The 23276-nt window shown below is 41.1% G+C and overlaps 2 protein-coding genes across 2 annotated transcripts in view; both read right to left on the bottom strand.

Moving 5' to 3' along the window:
- LOC146673313 (uncharacterized) overlaps positions 1-23276 on the bottom strand; it is a 66542-nt gene that overhangs the window by 17330 nt on the left and 25936 nt on the right. The window lies entirely within an intron of this gene.
- On the bottom strand, positions 1390-8959 carry LOC146673314 (myelin-oligodendrocyte glycoprotein-like). The gene is made up of 3 exons (XM_085402019.1): positions 8768-8959; positions 3604-3933; positions 1390-3366 (listed from the first exon to the last, which is right to left on the bottom strand). Exons 1-3 carry the CDS (start codon positions 8835-8837, stop codon positions 3227-3229), a joined length of 540 nt encoding a protein of 179 aa, XP_085258145.1. The 5' UTR covers positions 8838-8959; the 3' UTR covers positions 1390-3226.

Raw genomic sequence — 23276 nt, forward strand, 5'->3', positions numbered from 1 at the left:
TGTAAATCTTCAGCTTTAGCCTGTCAAACCACTCAGTAAACCCTTTTTAAGAGTTATATATAAATAAAATGTAGCATTGGTACACAGCAGAGGGTCAGAGAGGACGGGGCTTTTGCTGTAGCGGCTCCCAAACTGTGGAAACTGTTTCACGCTACAGACCTTTTTCACTTTGTCATTAAGACTGACCTCTTCTGCTTGGCATCCGAGACAGTTTGAGATGTTTATTTTGTTTATTTACTTAATTTTTTTTAACCCGTGTTTAATTTGATCTGGTGATGCTGATGCTTTTATTTAGTGTTGTAATTTTATTAATTTGTAATATAAATTTTCCTCTGATGTATTTCTATGTTCAGAACTTCTGTCAGAGGTTAAAGTCCTTCATAAATACAGCTGTTTGCTGCTGTTATGATTGTTGCTGCACACAGAATCTCTCTAAATTAAGATTAGATTAAGATGATTGAAGTGAACATCAGAATTCACTGCAGTTTTTACGATTATGTCCTATTTGCTTTACCTGAGCTGAGCTCCTGAGGAATCATCCTGGGAAACAAACTTCATCAGGAACAAGTGGGACATGGCAGAACATGACATGCGTCACTACAAACCACGCGAGATGGCTTAGTCCACTCAGATGTCACAGAAGTAAAAACAGGTAAAGGCTGCTGATCCACACAGACATCACATCTGTACTTCCTTCCTGAATTGAGAATATAAAGTATATTATGGGGCGATTTGAGCCCAAATTTGTTCCTCAGCGGTCAGGGTAACCTTATTAGAAAAGAAGGTAAGCGAGACTTTTTGATCACTGAGTTGAAATAATAGGACAGAGCTCACCTGAAGAGGCCAAATCCACGACACAGACCAACAACAGAGGCAGGCAGAGACAGGCTGATGTTAACAGAGTCATTATGGTGCAGGTATAAACGGAGAAAAACTAACGGACACACGCTGACTCATCGGCGTACTTTCGATTAGTTTAACGCCGCCTTCCAATGACATCACTGCCGACAGAATAAGAAAAAAACAACGTTCTTGTCACAGGTCTGTGCTGTGAGGCAGGATTTTGGCTTATTCGGATAACTTCAGGGGTAACTTTGGGGTTCACTCCTTACCTGGGTACATTACCATGGTAACTTATGATGCGCAGGTTTGCAATCACCTCCCACTGACCAATCAAATGTTCAGAAAATAGCCTTACTAGGTAATGAACCATGCTCCCAGTGTGGAGCTGCACACTCTTTATTTTTCTGAGCAGCTTGGAAGTCGAAGAAGTTTTGTTTGAAATTTCTATTCTACAGAGAAGAAAGCCGGCATGAATCCTGCTAACAAAGAAACTCTGTGCTCATGAGACACAAACGCCACAGGAAGAGAAACAAAGCAAGTAAGTGATGATTTTTAAACTTTATTTTTATTCCTGTAGTGCAGAACGTTGCAAACAAGCATTAACAAGTGAACATTCAAGTGAAAATAAACAGAGAATCACATTAATGCTCCAAGCTGCAGCAGCTGGTCATAAATCAATCAACAAATACGAGTCAAAACTTTGTTTTGAACATTTTCCATATCTCACATGTTCCTGTGTGCAAAGTAAATATGTTTAGTGTCATTTCCTGACCCAAAAGAACAAAATACGTCAGTACCAGACTTGCTGTGTTTTCCTTTTAACCTTGTTTTTTTTTACTCCATCGTTTTGTTTTCTGCATCTTTTTGTTGTACTGACGCTTCCTCACTGGTCCCTTTATTTAGTCACATTTTATGTCATTTGTTGGCTCCCTGTCGTTTCACCATCATCACTGATGAAGTTACGAACAACTGCAGCGAGTGCTTAGAGCCACTAGACGGACGGATGGATAGAAAATAGTAAAGCCTTTAATTTGCACACACGAGTCATGTTTGACATCAAATTGTTATCTAGAAAGAAGAGTTACATTAACGAGTTACTTACAGGAAAAGAATCAGAAACTGTGTAGTGTTTGTGATCCTGGCTGTCGACTGTTTTCTAAGCTACACTGACATCACTCCTCCTTTGCTTTGAACTATTCACAGTTGCACACAGCGTAACTGTAAAACCACAGAGTTGAACGTCCTCTTAGGATGTTCTGCTCTAAATGCCGTCACTTTTTGTCTCTATGACAAACTAAAAATGACAAAAGGATCAGCTGACATGCGCGAGGTCAGTTTTTATGTTATAGCATGAAAATGTTTTAGTTTTTATTTAGTATTTTAGCGTCTTCTGCTCCTTATGTAGTGTAGTAAAGTTTCCTGTACGCCGTGGGTTTGTGTCTGGTCGTTCTGACATTTTAAGCTGAAAAGCTACACAAAGGTCAGAGATTACAAATTCAATTCTCTGAGTAACTCATCCATATCATAACCTGCTATCATTTTCTATGATAATGAATAAATAATAAAATAAGCTGCTATTGGGGAAAAAACATATTCCTTTACAGCTGCCGACCTCATCAAAGGTGATTCATACGACACCAAAGTAAATAAACAATAAACAGGCTGATAAGTTCCAGAAAGTTCCAGTTTTTTTTCACCATCTGGTACAGAAATGTATTAGAGAAAGCTCAGAGGTGCTGGTAAAGTTGCACTTCTCCTTCCTACACAGAGATATGTCAGACTGAATGTGCACTTAAACTACTTTACATGGACAGAAAGAGTTTAATGTGGCCCACGATGTAAAACCAGTTTGACATCTGACCCAGAGTCATTCACTAATATCAATGAACTGGTAAACAACATGCTGTCATTCAAACAGGGTTCACCTTCACCTTTAAGGTCAGTATTCATTCAGATCTGCCAGTGACAGTGATGGAAGAGCAACACCTCCACCTTTTAAATACATTAAATGGAAAGGCTTTATAATACGGTGGGCGGTTCCATGTCACTGTGATAGATCTGGATAGATGATGAACATTGAAGCTACACAATATTTTACCTTCATACAATAAAAGATTTCAGGTGTTAGAGGCCTTTGAAGTACAAATAGAGCAGGTGAAACTTGTCACTTATTATGTCCTAATATTTTTTTCCCGGATTTCTCTCAATTATAGCGATTCGGGTAAATCATTTGTCTGCACTCTGTAGTGATGTCATGTAGTGTGACCCAGGAATAAATTAAACATTTAGTTTTTAAACCAGTGTTGTTTTGTAAGTTTAGTGTTTTGTTAGTTTACACGTACTAAACCGTAGAGACATTTGAAACCTGCTGTTCATCAGGATGCTAGTTAACACCCCGCTTCTGTTGTTCATGTTTTCTGTAGCACACAAAACCAACAACAGCACCAACAAGAACCCCAGCAGAAACACTCAGACCGACGATCAGTCCAACAGGTCCACCCTGTTTGTCTCCTCCTGTGTGACCTGCAGGTGAGAAACAGGTGTGAGGTGTCAGCTGTCAGGTAGGTGATGATGAAGAACAGAACAGAATCCATTTCCTCTTCAAACTGCTGTCAGACATTATCTACTGCACTCTGATCACATCACTCAGACCAGCTGCTTTCTACAAAGTCTCATCAACAACATCTTTACAAACAAACATCAACAACCAGGAAGCAGCTTCACCTCTGATCACACACACACTCAACTCTACTCACTCACCTGAAACAGTCAGGCTGACGGTCTTGATGCTCTCCCATGATTTTGTCTCTTTGTTGAAGATATTACAACTGTATGATCCATCATCAGCAGTCGTCACATTCTTCAGAACCAGAGACACGTCTCCATCCTTCATCTTCCTGTCCTGCAGATCCACCCGGTTCTTAAAAGATTGATGTTGGCCATCTGGATCCAGCCGCTCATCCCGGAAAAAAAGCACATATTCTTCCAGGTCAGCTCTGCTCCACTTCATACCTTGGATGATTTTGCCTGCCGGAATTCGACATGGTAGAACTACATCCTGTCCAGGCTCAGCTGTGATGGTGTTCTGGGCTGAAACAGGAAACAACACAGAGCAGAGAGGTTAAAGGTCAAAGTACAACTGTTCACTTCTACATCAGCTAATCAGAGAGAGACCAGTGAACTCCGCTGAAACAGATAAGAGGAAAAACAACCCCCAAAACTTCTTGTACTTTATTTTAGAAGAAAGTCGCCAAACCTTTGAAGCTGTAAGTCAGATCAGACTCCTGTTACATACAAGCAGTTTTTAGTTTTCTCTTGGTAGTCTGGCTTCCTCCCACAGTCCAGAGACATGCAGTTAGTTGCATAATAAGTATTAAATGATAGATATTAAAGACATTTTTTAAGACACTTGAGAATCTGATGATCTGGCTCTTTGGGAAACAGGAAGAAATAAGTAGATGTGGGCAGCTGGGCGAAGTTTCAGTTCTCAGTGAAGAAGATCACTAGAAAGCACAGAGGATGGACCTGATTTATTTGTGTGTATGGGGAAAAACAGAAAGGAGTGGGTATTGATAACATCACCTGTGGCTGCTGTGGAGGTGGAAGTAGAACAGAGGCCACTTGACCTTACAGTTGGGCACTAAGTGAAATTTTTCCAACCGACATTCGTCAATCCAATAAATGACAATTAGGGATGGGTACCGGTGCCATTATGGCACCTGTTCTGACATAAACCGTACTAACCAGACCGAAAAGCAGCGCACATTTCGGTGCTTTATTTCAGTGATTTTTTTTTCCCTGAGATGTCATACACTTTGGATTCTAGCCAATCATTTTACCTTTGCGAGCGTAGTAGGCGGGCCCAGGTACGTAGGCTCTTTTACGTATGTTCTTTTAGAGCAGAGCTACAGATTAAAAATGCCCAAAGCAAAGCGGTCAAAGTCTGGCTGTACTTCACAGCAAAAGATGCAAACTCGGCAGCCTGCAACAAGTGCTTTAAGCTGGTACTGTGCAAAGAAGGCAACTCCTCGAATCTGATGAAACACCTGGTATAGCATTTTGTTAAAAGCCGAGAAATGCACCGTATTTGATAGCTTGCTGCGAGACCTCACACCGAGCACATTTACTGCGGGTGTGGTGCCTGTTATCGGACCCGGAGTTAGCAACATCCCCCAAAAACCCGAAGAGGAGAGGAGGAGAGTCCTGGCCCCTAGCCCTGCCAGTGTAGCAGAAATGATGACGGATGATGATGGCAGCAGCAGCCGTTCTTCTCTGCGTGAGTAGCTAATGTTGTTCGTGTGTAATTTACGTTGAGTAGGCTAACCACGTTATTAATGCATGTAAGGTGAACTAGCAAACACCGTCGTAGTTACATGCAGCTGTATTCTTGTTTGATGACAGATACTCCCTTCACCCTGGCCAAAATGACCAAAGAAAAAGTGGAAAACAGCTAAACATGAGAGGTTTTTGGACAAAGTTTGTGTTTTTTCCATTGTTTAAGCACTGCTTCCAGCCAAGAGTGATACCATATATGCCCCATAGCTGCAGAAAAGGCTAACATTGTTATCTTTTTACAAAAAAACAGCTAAACACGAGAGGTTTTTGGACAAAGTTTGTGTTCTCCATTCTTTAACAGGGCTCGCGAAATTTCAAAATCCCTGGTAGCCCTTCGGGCAGGGACTCTTCAGTTTTTGGTAGCCCAAAATAAATTTAAGTAGCCCGAATAAAAAAGAGAGCAATTTTTTGATTGATGTTTTGTTTCCAGTTTTGTTTCCTTTACAATATTATTCATTAAAGTATAATATTGTAAAGGAAACAAAACATTAATCAAAAAATTGTTGAAAAACAAATTACAACATTGTATAAAAATGACAATCATCAACTCAAATACTTGGTTCTAATTAAACAGAAATTTCTATGAACTTGTAAGAACTGTAGGACATGAATCAGTCTGTGTCAGATCCTGAATTTAAAATTTCCACTGAAGTCGCGGGTAAGAGGCAAGTGGAACCAAGATCTAGGCCATTTGCTTTTTGAAGTTTGCAAAGACTGCTAAATTTTGCCAGTGGTAGTTCACTCTTTGCAACATAGTACGCTGTTCTAAGCAGATTTTCAGGTTTATTTTTAGTATGTTATTTGCAATTGGTGTTTGTTCTGGGAAAGATATTGCAGACTGAGCAATAATGCATTTCTTGCATTTCTCATGGGTTCTAATGGGGGCCTTTCTTAAAATGACTGGTCCCAGTAACAAAGGCGCTTGTCCACTCAGAAATCGAAGGAAAACCAACAACACACCTGGCAGAACATTATGTTATTTACACGGGTGCACATAAGTGGTCCGCATGTGCGCATTCGCTGTCAAAATAAAAGACGCGCAGCAGATAAGAACTTGCAGCGCGTTTGCGTCCATATAAAAAGCACTGTTTTTGTCCGCTAGAGTGGGATTTTCACGGCACATTCCGCACCACATCTCTGTGTGTTCATCATTTGTTTGAAGCCAGCTCACCTCCTGCAACCACTTTTCCGAGAATACGTGCTTCTTTTGTGGTTCGGACTCCTGACATTTGTTTGGAGGTGGAGGAACACCAAAGTAATTGCTTAAAGGAGCTTCTTCGACATCTTTAAGAGTTCTAAACAAATGTCTGTCCTCCTCCAGAAAATCTTATGTATGCAAACACGCGTTGCAACTTCTTATCTTGTGCTTGTTTTTTATTTTGACAGCGAATGCGCACCTGCGGACCACTTATGTGCAGCCCTGGTTATTTAGCTCGTCATATTGCAGCCACAGAAATTCTTTTGTCCATGAAACCATAAAGCTGCACTTTCTTTTTGCCTTATAGTCTGATTTGTCATAACTTTTCCGTTTTGTGGTAAGTTTTTCTTTGGCTGTCACTTCTTCACCCTGACCTGTCTTATTTGGCTCAGCAGAACTAAAACATAAATCCTGCTGCTTTTACACACACACACATAACGCTCAGCGATTCTCTGCGCGATCAACCTCTCACATGTTTAAGCTTGCTGCGGGAGATTTCACTTGTCATGTTTGCATAGTAAGCTAACAATTGATAAGACGATGTCAGAGGAATTGGTGCGCAAATTATCATCACTCACCAATCAGTACTGTCGCTCTCTATACACAGTTCGGGCGATTGCAAAGTGAAAGCAAAAAAACAAGCGCAAATTCAAACGCGACTTCAATATGTCACATATTGACAGTGGCTCACCGATGCCAATGACATAATTACCCAGCTACATTTCCGAAAGAATGCAAAAGCATTGACATATATTTTTCCTTCCTACGATAGCCCGACGGGCAGGGCAGAGATAGATTTTGGTAGCCCGACTGGCAAAATCGCTAGCTCCAGGACGTCGGGCTACGATTTTGCGAGCACCGTTTAAGCACCGGCACCGTTTCAAAAGTACCGGTTTGGTACTGGTATCGGATAAAACCTAAACGATACCCATCCCTAATGACAATCCGGTCGTTAAGTGATGACGCGACGAATCCTACTTCCGGGTCTAAAGTAGTCTGCGTTTAATATGGCTTTTGTGTTGTTAACATAGAATAGAATAGAATAGAATAGAATAGAATACTTTTTATTTGTCAATTTCTTCAAATGTACTTGCCATACAAAGGAATTGAAATTACGTTTCACACTGTCCCATGCGTAGACATTGACAACAATAAGGTGCAGATGCACAACAAAAACAGCCCTAACAATAAGGTAATAAATAGTAATATAATAATATAAATAGTGCTAAAAGAAATACTAAAAATATATATATAGCAGCAGGTGTGTGCAATTGCAATGCAAGTCAGGAATGTTTTCAGTTCTTGGTTCAGAGAGTGTTTCCTTGTTGGAGAGTGTGCGTGGGGGGGGGTAGAGTCCAGTCTGTCTTCCTACACTTCTGCCAATCTGGTGATTCTGCTGGCTGGGAGCCAGGAGGGAAGAGAGTTCAGCAGTCTCACAGCCTGGTGGATGAAGCTGTTGGTGAGCCTGGTAGTGCGGGAGCGGAGACTTCTGTATCTCTTTCCAGAGGGCAGGAGGCTGAACAGACATGTTCAATGTTTTGTATTTTCTTCTATTTAATCTCAAAAAGCTCCTAAAACAGTCAGTGATCCCTGTTGACCTCCCTCGGCTTTTATTACCGCTAATCATTTATTTAAGCTCAGTTTTTAAAACCTTAGGATGTAACTACAGCCCAGCCCATGCAGCAGTATATGAATGACTAACCTCGTATTGTGGATGGATTATCTCAGTTGTTCTCCTGGCTGAAGTTTGGTCCTTTTACAGCATCCTGCCATGCAATTACATTTGTTCCTGACCACTGAGAACACTCACGTTAACTTTTATCGAGTGGAAAAAAAGTTAGCTTGTTTATATTATGCTTACATAGCTGTGTCGCTAGCGGTCACGTAGCACATCATTATATACCAGCTAGCCAAACTTCAGTAACCCTACAAACGTCACTGCTGTTTAGTTTTCTGTCTTCATTTATGCTGGAAGTGATAAGAAAGCTGTATGTTTTAATTTGTTATGATTCCTGAAAAACAAACCACCAGATCAAAGTGCATTTTCGGGTTTTGTAGTTTCATCCACTTCTATATTAAAATTATTAATCAGTCTGATTCGCTGAGCTACTCCTTATCAAGTCTCCTGCACTTCCGTCCTTCGCCTCGTGACGTCTGTCATGGCGGGCAGGGTGAAGGGATTATGACAGGAGGCTTTCTGTTTGTTTGTGTCCTTTATGTGAACGAAACTCGGGCCTCAGAGGTTTCGCTGTGTCCTGAGGCAGCTTGTATGTTTCTATTTTATTTTATTTTTTAAATACGTGACAGTTGTTTACAGTAAACAACAGGAATGTTCGCGTACTGCCGTTGTGGTGTAACCGAAGAGAAAGTGGAAGCTGGAGGAGAGCTCACCTTCAGCGAAAACCACGACAAAGAGGAAAAGCTGAGCCCAGCAGAGAGACGGGAGTGTTAGTGAAGCCATTCCCGTTTATCCCGGTACATCCCAAACACCAACACACTCTATGGATTCAATAATTCCACTTTAACAATGGAGGGAACCCGTAGACGCGACCACTGAGCGATGCTGTTGTTACGGAAATACGTGTATTTCCGGTGTTCCTGAGTGCGTGTTTTTTTTTTTTTTTTTTTTTTTTTTGTATCTCTAAAAATGTTTATAAATGTAAATATTCTGCAGTCGAAATGTATATTTATAAAGGATTTATATGTAAAATAATCGGTAATGTCATATACGGTGGATCAGTGAGTGCGCATCCATATGCGCATGCGTTCACGTGCCTGGGCTGAGTGCTTCGTGTTATCATCATTTTATGCCACGCCTTTAAATTTCCCCTGGAACGCAAAACGAAGCAGTGCGGGGGCTTTTATTTTGACAGGCTCCACCACGATTCCTGTTCTAGAGAATGTGTCGTGGAATTTTTATTTTTGGTTTTTCACACTAAAACAAAAACCCAACAGGATATCTTCTGTGAGTTGACAGAAACTTTCTCTTCTTCCTTAATTTTAAACATTTATTTCTTACAATTTAAATCATGCTGACACATTTCTTTCATTTACCACAACAGAATTTCTTTATCATGTAGTAAAAAATTAAGAGGTATTGTTCAAATTGCTCTCTGTCTGGTTAACTTAGACCAAAACTTCTGGTCTCACCCCTGGCGTCGTTGCCCACCTCTCAATTTTAAGTGCATATAGACACTGAGGGCTATCAGGAGGGACTATGTGCTTACCTGCTGCTCTCTGGCAGGTAGCTCCATGCCCTCCTGGGTTTTAAATGCACCTTAGAATACACATGCATCAACACTACATACGAGCGGGAGGAGGGAGGTTTGGAGTCTTCACACACCCCCGTTCTCTGTTGCCTGTTGGGGCGGGGGGGCTGGGAGGAGGAGTTGGCCATCCGACTGGGGTCTGGAGTGTGGGGCCTCCCTGCTGCTGCCGAGTTGGGGCGGTCTGCTTCTCTCCACCCCAGAGAAAAGGGTAACACTACCTGGGTCTGGGTGCAGTTTCCCCCTCCAGGGGCAAGGGTACCTAGACCCGGGGCTAGAGTATAGCTTTGTGACTCTGGCACAGCTGGCTGCCGGCGGAGCTCACGGGCACGTCACTGCAACCCCCCCTGGCTTCTGCTCCGCTGCTGAATGACCCCTCATCTGGGGCTCCCCTCAGCTCTTTCTGGGACAGTGGCGCGGCTGCCCCTCTGTTGGTCTTCCTTGGTCTCTTGTGTTCTGAGGGCCTCTGGATGTCTGGAGTTTGGATCTCCTCCACACCTGCTTCATGCCCTGGAGGACGGGGCTGTGGCCCCCCCACACCCTCTAGCAGATTATTGCATGAAGGAACCTTTTAAAAACAAGCGCGTCCATGCTCACAGGTGTACACACAGGTGCTCACACACACAAACTACACCCTTTTTGGCTCCTACCTCAAAGCACACTGTGCGCTGTCGATCTTACGTGCTGCACAATAATGTTTAATATTTAGTATTTACTGTTATATTCCCATATATCATTGTGATGTTGTTTATTATGTTGCTTTTTTTTTTTTGCTTGTTTTCTCTTATTTCTTGCTCGACAGGTGATCCAGGTGATCGATATAATGGATTTTTTGTCTGTTTGTTTTTGTTTTTGTCCTTTATCACCGTTCCTCTTCCTCGCTGTTTTTCTTTCCCTACCTCTCTTTCTTTCCCCCAGTCATGTCTGTCCCGTGTGTAGCAAGTGAAAATAAAATAGAATAAAATAAACAATAAAAGCAAAGGTGAATCAAATAGACCATTATGGCAAGGCTGGGATGGTCAATTTGGTAAAGTAAATCCATTGGGCATCTTTCTTCGCCTTTAGACAATAATTCTGATGGCAAAAGAGCCAAACGGGACAAAAAAAAAAGAAACTGCTCTGTTTTCTTACACTAAAATATCTCAGGGATTAGTTAAAACATCTTTACACTGACAAAAAGAGGAGCTTGACTAGTCTGACCCACTTAAGTCCTTCTCTGTAGCCAATCCACAAATAGTTGAAACATATAAACTGCCTATTTTAAAACACCAAATATCCCCTAAACTATCATCCTAAAACACTTTAATATCATTTTAAGTCATCTTACTACATCATCCTCAAAGACATATGGCATGCAAGTAGCTAAAGAGAGTCAGTGTCACTGTCACTGGAGAGGAACGTGTTTCCATGATCGCATCTGGTTTTACAGTATTATAGTATCAAAGTCTTTTTCTAGACAAAGTATTCCCAGCAGGTTATTTCAGTGTACAGTATAAGGTAAACTGTCTTCCACACGGCACATTACAATGTCACGAAACTAATATTAAATTCATCGAGTCTGCTGTTTTCCAGCTTTTACTCTTTATCGCGTCGACTGCAGATCAGTGACAAGTAGCGTACAGAACGGAGCTGGGCAAGTGGCTCCTCCTACTTTGCGCGCTCCCGTGAATGGGGAAACAATTTTTGACGGGGGTAACTACTTTGGCACAACACCGGAAACCCGATCGGTACCCCGCATGCGCGAAAGGTTTCTACTTCCGGTCGTAGCGTTTTACGATAGTTATGGGTCAGAGTATCTGTTAAGGGTACGGAAGCGTATGAGCTGCCACCCAGGCAAAGGAAAAATACAAGTATATCACGTTATAACGTGAAAAGTTTATTGTTCTAACAAGATACTTTTCCTGTCTGTACAATATACTTTTCACGTTTGAACAACATAATATCACGTTATTACAATATACATAATTATCATGTTCGTACAATATAAATATCATATTGTACGAACGTGATCATATATTGTGCAAACGTAAAAAAATACCATTACAATAAAAATTTTTATTGTAAGAACGTAAAACGTGTTGCATTCGGAAACCCAAATCCATGGTAGTTGTGGAGAGCTCACGCTCTTCAGAACTGGCACTTAACTTTGAATGCCCTGCTTTCAACATGGACACAAACACTGATAGCCCGCTTCTGAGATTTCTTCGGAATCGTGGTGTACCTGAGGACTGTCTCTTACGAATGCTACAAGTCTAATTAGGCACGACGTAGACAGAGGTAACATGACAAAGTAGCTGAGGACATGTGAATCCGTGATTCTCATGCCAGCGATTGTCTGAAAGGTGGGCTACAGAGAGAGGCAATAAGACTAACAGCATTAATAATATATACATATGACTGAATTCTTGCTTCTAATGACAGTTTGATCCCAGAGGACATGTTTATAGGAAAAGATACGTTTTCATAGGCTGAATTTATCATAAGTATTTTATGACTCTGAAAAATGAAATCCTTCTGTTTGGTTCTGATGACTGAGAGAACACTATAATTCACATTTTAAATTAAAATAAATAAATAACAGGCTGGGGATCCTAATTCAGGGGCACTGCCATCGGGCGAGAGACGAGGTACCCAGCGAGTCACAGGGCAAAGAGACGGGCTACCGTTCACACTTAGTGATTCAGGCTGCGGGAGGAACCCACACAGGCCCTGACCAGATGGAGGACTCAAACCCAGGACCTTTGTGATATTTATTTAATTTTAAAAATGGTCTTCAGTTAACTGTTCCTGATACGAAGACATGAAAATGCAATTAGGTCCATATGTTTTTGTAAAATGTCTCTGTACAGCACCGCAGTGGATTTTAATACAGCAACACTGTGATGCAGGTCAGACTTTCAGCTTTGATACAGGTCTCTGTTCTCAGGGGGGATGAAGCAACTGAACGACTGACTGGCAGCAGTTTCATTATAACTTTGTTTTGTTTTTCTGATGACGTCTCTGAGGGCCTTACATTTAAAATTACAGTCAAACTTTATAAAATGCCTGCACTTCACTTACACTTTGATTGTTTGACTGAAATCTTACTTTGGTGGTGAGCAGAGGCGAAACTACAACGACTGCAACTTATTTTATCATTATTATTTAGTTATAGCTGACTCGTGTATGTGAACAAGTGTCTGTTTACATAAACTCAGAAAAGAGTTACAGCTCAAACATGGCCGTCGTCGCTGCGCTCCTGTAACTAAAAATGACACACCTGATGATGATGATCATGATGATGATGATGATGATGAGATGGTCTGAGGCTCATGTCTCCTGCAGTCGATGGTTGGTCTGACGTTCAGGTTCAAGCTCAGGAGAACCCAGGATTAAGATGTCAGTGAATAGACTAGAAAAAGAGTAAAAGTACTCAGTTACAGTAACTGAGTAAAATTACAAAATTGCATTTAAGAAAAATGAAATATTTTTCTCTTTATAAAATAAAAGAGAAAATGTGATTTCATTATGAAGGTTGGAGTTTTAGTCAAAGAGGAATAAACAATCTGTAAACAGAAATTAAATGTTTAGACAGTTTCTGATTTTTCATTTTCCTGTTTTTGATCCGGTGTCACTGAAGTCAAATCCATTCATAGAAATGAGTGAAGTCCGTCAAAAGGAGCAGTGATCACTGGTCTAAATTAACTAAAAGATGGTTTTTAACCAAACTGCTTTAGATTCATGGCCTGTGGTCACAGACATGTTACTTCCCCTTATAAGATTGGCAACCCTGTGAGGAAACGCCTGCAGCTTCTTTTTTCTGTCCCCAGAAAAAGAAAAATTGAGCTCCTTTAGTTTCTGTTTAAACCACAAACGGCTCAACCACAAACAGTAACGGTCACTTTGTGCAGAACAAAAACTTTAAAGGCAGTTATAGTATATAGTATACTAAATGGATGAAAATGTTAAATGTCGTATTTCAGACTCTCAGCTGTGTTGATATAATGAGTGAATGATTTGATCTTTTCACTGCCTGCTGTGTTTCCTCGACTCCTGAGCAAAGATAAAGAGTCAGTTCAGACCTGCAGTTGGTCCTCGTGGTGTTTTGAACTTGAATTCAGCCTGATTTGTTTTTCATGTCTTCTCCTCCATCATCAGTTATCAGGAGAGCAGACAGTCAAAGTACAAGAATTCAAACAAACACAGAGATTCTACTTACAGAGCAGACACAGCACAGATGTTTCCTTCATCGTCCTTCTCACTCATTTGAGCTTTTTTTCATTTCTGTCACTGACACCAAGTAAAGCCCGCCCTCTTCCTCTGAGCACCAGCTTTCTATTGGTTCAAGGACAGTGAGGTGTCAGTGTGTGTGTGTGTGTGTGTGTGTGTGTGTGTGTGTGTGTGTGTGTGTGTGTGTGTGTGTGTGTGTGTGTGTGTGTGTGTGTGTGTGTGTCCCTCAGTGAGAGAGGCAGATATGAGCTGAAACACAGGAATCAAACCAGGGACGCTGCTGTTATGGAGCTGAACTGGAACCATTCAGACACTGAGGCCCTCTGAACACATTTTAATTACAGCTGTGCAGAGACACATGAACAGACCTGAACCTGAAATAAAAACTCTGCAGCATCAAACACAAACATCATGAAGGTTTTCTGCGGCCACTGAATGATGCTTCTGCTGTGTTCAGTCTGTGGTTGTAGTTTAACGTTTATTCTTTGCTTTCTGCATTAAAGCTGTGTGTGTGTTAGCAACAATCACACTAGTCAGATTTTCCATGTGACAGTTTTTTGAAACCCACAGAAGCACATGAAGAAAACCAGTGAAACCAGATCACTGACGGGAAACAAGAGCCAACAATCATGAATGAACTACAACAATTCCAACCAGTTACCGAGGACATGGGACATAGTAACATAACAAAATTTTGCATTTGAGTCATTTTGGTCTAGAAAGTGAAAAAAACAACATAAAAAATATGAAATATATAAAGAAATCTTCAAACATGTCCTGTGGTGTGAGGTGCTGGGGGGACCAGTTAGAAACCAGCAGCTGGACGTCAGTGGTTGGACTGGTGGACTACTTCAGTGAAGAGTAGACGACGTCTGGCTCTGGTTTAAAGTCTGAACACAAACACACACAGTTCAAACAATCTGATTCACGATTGTGCTTCACGACGTTCACAAGCTCTGTCTCCACTTTTTTCCCTCTCTGTTTAAATCTAACATGATATAACAGAAACTGAATCTTTACATCTGAAGTAGATTCACTCTTCTCATTTCCTGCTTCATATTTTTCATTTAAACCCTCTACTGCACACATTTTGACGGTACATGCTGAAAATTATTCAACATCTCACTAATTTTGGGTAATTATATTGCCAAAAGAAAAATGTTATATTTCAGAAATCCCCTAAAGAAATAACAGAGAAATTATAACTCACACATCATTACACAACTGTGGTTAAGGAATAAAAACATAAAAAAACACTTAAAACGCGTTTACTTATATAACATGATACAGACTCAGGTTTGAATAGTACAGTATCATGTCATACTGATTCTCATGGTTTGAGACATTGTTTTTATTCTGTGTGAAACTTTCCCAAAAAGTTCCTCTGTGCTGTAAAACAGATGTCCACTCAGGAACCCTGCACCATGCCCTGTTTGATTCACTTCACTTTTATTTGCATTGCCCCAAATCACAAGAACAATTGCCTCAAGGTGGTATATATTGTAATGTAATGACCATTCAACAATGTAGAGAAAACCCTGACAATTAGATGACTCCCTATAAGCAAGCACTTGGCTGCAGTAGGAAGGGAAAACTCCCTTTTCACAGGAAGAAAGCTCCAGCAGAACCGGACTCAGGGAGGGACGGCCATCTTCAGGACCAGCTGGGTGATGGGGTTGGTGAATATGTTGTTGGCCAGAGTGATATATTATATTATAATGTCTCAATCTGATTTTGAATGAGAACTCTGGGTCTCTGCTTCTTCCACTTCTCTTTACATATACCCCACTACTGTTTCATTCTCTCTTCTTGCTTTCTTTTTTGGATTTGGATTTGGACTTTGTGTAATTCCAAGTTTAGGACCACATTTCCACTTGGCCCAAGCTTGGTTGCACAGCAACCCAATGTAAATTTCACAACTGTGTGAATTGCTGTGTTTTGACACTGTGTAAATAAAATTGAACTGAACTGAAATAATCCAGCAATATTCCGAAACCCTGTTTTCTAGATTTACTGGGCAGGTACTGCTTGAATTTGCTCTTGCTCCTAATTGGCAACATTTGCTCATCCACACGTCTCTGGCGTAGAAAGCTGTTTCAACATCACGAGGATGTTGAAACACACACACACCCACAGGCACTCCCGCTACACACACCCCCAATACATTTCCCATCAGGCTTCACCCTTAAAGGACCAAGCTTCCTACATGTTATTGAACTTTTCCAAACACTCAGGTTGGTTGGCATCATTTAAGTTCACATGTACTGGATAAGAGGCTTAAAGAAACTTTCTGTTGCCCTGGTGCAACGCTATGCTAATGAGAGCGTATTCTAGATGATCTAGTTTAATTTGGTTATATTAGCTTAGCTTAGCATGATTGCTGGAAACGGAGTGACAGCCACCTTGTTTCTGTTAAAAGGCAGCAAGACCTGGATGGCCTTGTTCTGATGGTTGTTTGTCCATTCCTGATGTCTTCAGCTCTTACTGCTGAGTAGACCACAGCTGTATCAGTCTCTGCAAAATGAAACAGAGTTGCTTTATCTGTCCATGTAGCCAGATAACACACACCAATTAGTTAAACTGCAGGAATGTCTTAAAGACATAAAGCCGTCCTTCAATGCACATATTAAACAAATATGTAGGACTGCTTTCTGAATGCATCTCTGAATGTTGAGAAACTGCAGTAGTCAGTATAACAGACATTTAACATAATCCCACTGGCCCCAGTCTTCATAATACTGGCCCCTAGCCTGGATAAACAGACACTTGCAAGAGAAGTTTGAAAGTTCCTTCCCTGAATACCACATACACAGTGAAATGCTGCAGGCGTTTAGTCCAGTAAAGTGCACACTTTCCATTGTTTGACTGGAGACACAACTACCAGTACATGTATGCATGTGGTGTACCAAAGCAAACATCTGGACTGAGACACAGATGTTTGCTTTTTATTTGGTTGATTTTGTTTCAAGTTTGTGCTGCACTCAGACCAAAATCCTGCTCTTTATCTTATATGATATATTGATATATATATATATATATATATATATATATATATATATATATATATATATATATATATATATATATCTTACATGAGCTCTACCAGAGCTGCTTTGTATTATTCACTGTTCAAAATGGTTCATCTTTATCTACAGCTGAAAGGCTGCTTAGTCTTGTGTGTGAGAGGAACATTTAAAGACAGAAAGGAAGTTGTTTAGCTGCTTCCTCTTTAGAGCAAATCTATAAGTGACTGTGTTGTTCATATCTCTTTAAAGGACAGGCTGGCTTTTATTTATATCTCAGTTTAATATCATCCACAGGTCTGATCTAAGCTTGAACCTGAGTCATGATGTCACTCAGTGACTGCAATGAGAATTAAAGACTCTTTTAAAAGTTAAATGAGAAGAGCAAATGCACATCTCGGTCTGTTCGATCTGAACGCTGTTTGTTCATAACTGGTATGAACTGCATCACTCTCTGAAGAATTAAACATTTTAATTACTGCAGCACAGCTGTGTCAAAACACAGTTTTTAAAACTGCATCTTGCAGAGAGTGAGTGTTGAATTTAAAAAATGCAGAAGCCATTCACACCTTTTTTCTTCTCTCAGCACCTCTGCTGTGAACCAATGAATGACCGACAGAACGGCCATGAGTTTGTGTGAACAGGAAGGTGGCATCCACAAAGCTTCTTTCAGTGCAGCCTGAGAAGCCTCACCACAAGCTCGAAAAACCCGGTGCAGTGAGAATTCTCACCAGGTTCAGACTAACTGCGGTTGTCAGCAGCATGTTGCTTCTGTGTTTTACATGCAGAGCTTTAGAAATGAAGCTTTAACTAAAGAACCATTTGAGAGGCTGAAAACACACATTTGATGATCTTTGGCCTCTTTATGTGTCTCATCTCAACCACTTGTTTGTGAACCACATCTGGGCCTCATATGTGCCGCTACTGCACTGCCAAATACTCTGTGATCCAGATGTGGCCCAAAAATCATGATATTAAAGGTTAATAATTTAAAACCTGTATGACAATTAGCCATCCAGCATCACAGATGCTAACAGAGTATACTCTGTTAGCATCTGTGATGCTGGATGTGTTCAGATTGTTTCCTATTGGAAACAATCTGAACACATCCAGACTGGTTCATAAGCGGTGGACCTACATCATTGTTCGCAACCACACGTGGTTCTAAGAAAATGTAGACAAGTCTCATTTGAATCAAACAACTGAGATATTTTATTCATGCTACAACACATCAGTGAGCTGCACTGTTGAACTAGCTGACACAGAACAGTGAACGCTGACTCACACACGTGTCAGTTGTCTTCTAACACACAAAAACATTTCCTGGACTGTGGGAGAAGCTGGAGTACCCGGAGAGAAGGGAGTCACAGGGAGAACACGCTAAGAAACTCCACACAGACAGAAGCAGTCAGCTGCTGGAATCAAACCCATCTACTGCACCACAGTGCAACACAGATGTCAGAATGTATTTACAAATGTGCTCAATGTTAAATTATTAAATGTTCTTACTTCCCAAAGAGTATAAAAAGAATGCTTCTCAAATCTGTAAAATCCATAAATATCACCTCTGCTTTGTTTTACTGGCACGACTGATGCTCTGCAGCTTTACCTTCATCTGCTGACATTTTCAAATTTAATAGCAAAAATATTTTACTGTAAAATCATCTAAATGGTCCTTTAATCTAAGAAAACGTCTACATTTGGAGACATTGAAGTGTGCGTAAAATGTAAATTTACAAAAGTCTGAGTCTCACCTTCAACTTTCCTCTCAACATCTTGTCTCACCAGCAGAACCAGTAACACCAGTAGAACCACAAGAAAGACTGATCCAACAGACAATACAGAGAAAACAGGAGGAAAGGGTGATGGAGGAGAGAGTGAAGGAGGAGGTGTGGATGTAGGTGGAGGTGTGGTGGTGTATTCCCCTAAAATAAAGCAAACACAGTCATGAAGTTGTCGTCACATTGTGAATGTTGAAAGCTGCAGAAACACAGACAGGTGAGTGTGTCACCTGTGACAGTGATCCAGCTGGATGGAGACTCTCCATGACCGCTGATGTCACACTTGTAGAGGCCTTCATCAGACCTGGAAACATGCTGGATGGTCATGTGACCTGTAGGCTGCTTCCTGATGAGGGAGCCATCTTTATAGAAAGCAGCTGGGAGGTTGGAGGGAGTGGTCTTTGTTTTACAGAGCAGAGTGACGTCATCTCCCTCCATCACAGGGAGGACAGGACTCTGCAGGATCACTGATCCACCTCAACACAGAGACAAACTACAGCATTTCATCCATTTACACACAGCTTCATCAACACTAACTCCACACACTCAGCTTACCAGTGACTGTCAGGTTAACCATGTTACTGATGGGACCCTCTCTGGACTCACACCAGTAAACTCCACTGTCATGAGGCACCATCATAGTCATGTTACAGGAAGAACCAGCTGGTTCTCCCCACCCATCTCCACACTGAGTCCTCTGTTGTTTGCTTGTGTTTCTCCTCAGAGTCCATCCAGCAGAGCTGTCGTCCTCCTCACAGCTCAGAGACACAAAGTCATATTCAAAGAACTGAGAGCTGCTGGGACTCACAGTCAGACGAGCTGTGAGGGTTACAATGAAAAACTGATGATCACGTCTTTCAGATCTTTACTGAAAGTTTTAATCCAAATGTGTAAAACTTGTCAGAGTTGATCAGGTTTAAACTGTGACAGAAGAAGGTTACTGACCTTGGTTTGTTGTGCAGCTCAGCAGTGAGATCAGAACTAAAGAGAAACAACACTCAGGTTGATTTGACATAAACACACAAAGGTGATCACTTAGAACAACTTTGTATTATTTGATGTTTCCCTCTAAGACAGAAACATCAAACTCTCCATGTTGTGTCGCCTACAGCCCAGTTTGATCTTCCTGTCAGAGGAAACGTGGATCTAAACCAGGTCAGCAAAAAGCTGCTCGTACTAAACCAGAGACTCCAGGATTTCACTTTCTACTTCTCGATGATCAGAATTATTAAATAAAACTGATCACATCATTTCATGCTTCATGAGCTGCTTCTGGAGTTACTGTAGAACAAGGAAGTACTTCAAGTTACATTATAGTTACACTGAATACATACAAACAACTAGTACTGAACTAAGGTCTGTCCTCTGCTCTGTTCACACAAACACCAACATTTTATTTCAGCTTTTCACTCATAAATTCATCAGTAACTCTGTGAAACTTCAGACCTGCAGTTGGTCCTCGTGGTGTTTGAACTTGAATTCAGCCTGATTTGTTTTTCATGTCTTCTCCTCCATCATCAGTTATCAGGAGAGCAGACAGTCAAAGTACAAGAATTCAAACAAACACAGAGATTCTACTTACAGAGCAGACACAGCACAGATGTTTCCTTCATCGTCCTTCTCACTCATTTGAGCTTTTTTCATTTCTGTCACTGACACCAAGTAAAGCCCGCCCTCTTCCTCTGAGTCTGTTTCTTCCTCTATTTGTACAGCGATAGTGGTGGATTCCTAACCTCTTAATGACTCATTCATGTGATACATCTATTTCAGAATATAAACTTGTTATTGCAAAACATTTTATATTAAGTTGCTTGTCTCTGTGATAATTGTAGCTGGGATATAATTAACAGAATCCTCCATCCTCCAACACCATCCTGTTGGTGGACAAAGTTTGAAGCTGGTCAGGCATCAGTTACGCCCCCTGTCTGTCTCTTGTGTGTCTTAGAAACACTAGCATGTGTCAACACGTGTCAGCACTGAGATCAGCTCATCTACCTGCAGGTGACGCTGCTCACAGCTGCTACTCGTAGTCTTTCTCCACAGTATCACAGGAGGTCTGTTTCATCGCTGTGTCGGCTACATATCAGCAGTGTTGGGCAAGTTACTTTGAAAAAGTAATTAATTATAGTTACTAGTTACTTCTTCAAAAAAGTAACTGAGTTAATAACTGAGTTACAAATTCTAAAAGTAATTAATTACTTGAAAAGTAACTATTGCGTTACTTAAAAAAAAACAAAAAACGTTTAAGCCTCTGGGGTCCAGGGTATAATTGCCCATTTTTAACTACTTTTGATTCTCCCTCTATATTTTACCCCTAAAAACTCTTTACTTTGCCTTGTTTGGTATCATTCTTTTCAGCACAACCTCACGTGTCTGAATCTACAGTTATGTTTTCATGTTGATATACTGTATTAACACAATTGATCTAAAATCAGACAAAAAACATAAAATCAGAGTAGAAAAAGTGATATTTTTTACTGTAACAACCACAAATATGTTTAATGATGATCTTTCATAACTTTAAATGCAAATATAAATTGTCAATTTTAAAATCCTGTGCACAAGTTTTGCAAACAAAGTTATTTGCATAAATTTACCTTTTACCCTTTTTTAAATAACCATTTCAAACTATTTACAGAACAATCAAATCAATAACAAAAATACAACTCAATACTTTGTAACATAACCTTTGTTGGCAATAACAGAGGTCAAACGTTTACTATAGGTCTTTACCAGGTTTGCACACACAGTAGCTGGTATTTTGGCCCATTCCTCCATGCAGATCTTCTCGAGAGCAGTGATGTTTTGGGGCTGTCGCCGAGCAACACGGACTTTCAACTCCCGCCACAGATTTTCTATGGGGTTGAGGTCTGGAGACTGGCTAGGCCACTCCAGGACTTTCAAATGCTTCTTACGGAGCCACTCCTTTGTTGCCCGGGCGGTGTGTTTTGGATCATTGTCATGTTGGAAGACCCAGACTCGTTTCATCTTCAAAGTTCTCACTGATGGAAGGAGGTTTTGGCTCAAAATCTCACGATACATGGCCCCATTCATTCTGTCCTTAACACGGATCAGTCGTCCTGTCCCCTTGGCAGAAAAACAGCCCCATAGCATGATGTTTCCACTCCCATGCTTCACAGTAGGTATGGTGTTCTTGGGATGCAACTCAGTATTCTTCTTCCTCCAAACACGACGAGTTGAGTTTATACCAAAAAGTTCTACTTTGGTTTCATCTGACCACATGACATTCTCCCAATCCTCTGCTGTATCATCCATGTGCTCTCTGGCAAACTTCAGACGGGCCTGGACATGCACTGGCTTCAGCAGCGGAACACGTCTGGCACTGCGGGATTTGATTCCCTGCCGTTGTAGTGTGTTACTGATGGTGACCTTTGTTACTTTGGTCCCAGCTCTCTGCAGGTCATTCACCAGGTCCCCCCGTGTGGTTCTGGGATCTTTGCTCACCGTTCTCATGATCATTTTGACCCCACGGGATGAGATCTTGCGTGGAGCCCCAGATCGAGGGAGATTATCAGTGGTCTTGTATGTCTTCCATTTTCTGATGATTGCTCCCACAGTTGATTTTTTCACACCAAGCTGCTTGCCTATTGTAGATTCACTCTTCCCAGTCTGGTGCAGGTCTACAATACTTTTCCTGGTGTCCTTCGAAAGCTCTTTGGTCTTGGCCATGGCGGAGTTTGGAGTCTGACTGTTTGAGGCTGTGGACAGGTGTCTTTTATACAGATGATGAGTTCAAACAGGTGCCATTCATACAGGTAACGAGTGGGGGACAGAAAAGCTTCTTACAGAAGACGTTACAGGTCTGTGAGAGCCAGAGATTTTCCTTGTTTGAGGTGACCAAATACTTATTTTCCACCCTGATTTACGAATAAATTCTTTACAAATCCTACCATGTGAATTCATGGATTTTTTTTTCACATTCTGTCTCTCACAGTTGAAGTGTACCTCTGGTGCAAATTACTGACCTCTGTCATCATTTTAAGTGGGGGAACTTGCACAATCAGTGGCTGACTAAATACTTTTTTGCCCCACTGTACTTGCCTGCAACTGATGCGGTAAGCTGAACACAGCTTCAACCGTCTGTTTGTTGAAAAATAGTAACGGGCCACATTTTCTTGTTAGTAACTGTAACTGTTGTGATATTTTGATACCATGGTAGCATTTGCTGAGTATTGTTTTTGATGATATTATACAAAGGACCCTGTTTCTGCAATGCCCTTTGTTTGAACCTCATCTCCTCTTGCTGTGACCCCATGGGCGACTTTCCTTGGCCTGCTGGTCTGGAAAATCCAACAGTTGATCTATATGTAAAGAAGGCATTTCTGCGTTGATCCTGCCGTGGAACAATGGGACAAGGTGCAAGCTCTCATGCTCACAGGACGTGGGGGTGCATTCCTGGAGTGCACACCAAGCTTGCAGCCTGCTAAAGATCACACACAATTGATTGTGTGCCTCTAGGTATATATGGTTAAACATTTCCTAATGCAAATAACTACATGCAGTATTCTACCATGTGCAAACTTATATCACTAAAGGATTCTAACTGTCTAGTGTTTAACGGACCGACCTGTCAAAGGTATGTTGAGATTATAGAAGGCCC

Source organism: Rhamphochromis longiceps, linkage group LG3 (genome assembly GCF_057381845.1).
Source record: "Rhamphochromis longiceps isolate RC_006_pf linkage group LG3, R_longiceps_female_GT1.1, whole genome shotgun sequence".
NCBI lineage: Eukaryota > Metazoa > Chordata > Actinopteri > Cichliformes > Cichlidae > Rhamphochromis > Rhamphochromis longiceps.

Excerpts from the sequence above, each read along its gene's own strand:
- LOC146673314 (XM_085402019.1), bottom strand. The coding sequence starts at position 8,837 with ATGGCTTCACTAACACTCCCGTCTCTCTGCTGGGCTCAGCTTTTCCTC. Across the intron at positions 3,934-8,767 it reads TGTCGTGGTTTTCGCTGAAG|CCCAGAACACCATCACAGCT; the intron begins GTGAGCTCTCCT and ends TTCCTGTTTCAG. Across the intron at positions 3,367-3,603 it reads CGTCAGCCTGACTGTTTCAG|GTCACACAGGAGGAGACAAA; the intron begins GTGAGTGAGTAG and ends TCTCACCTGCAG.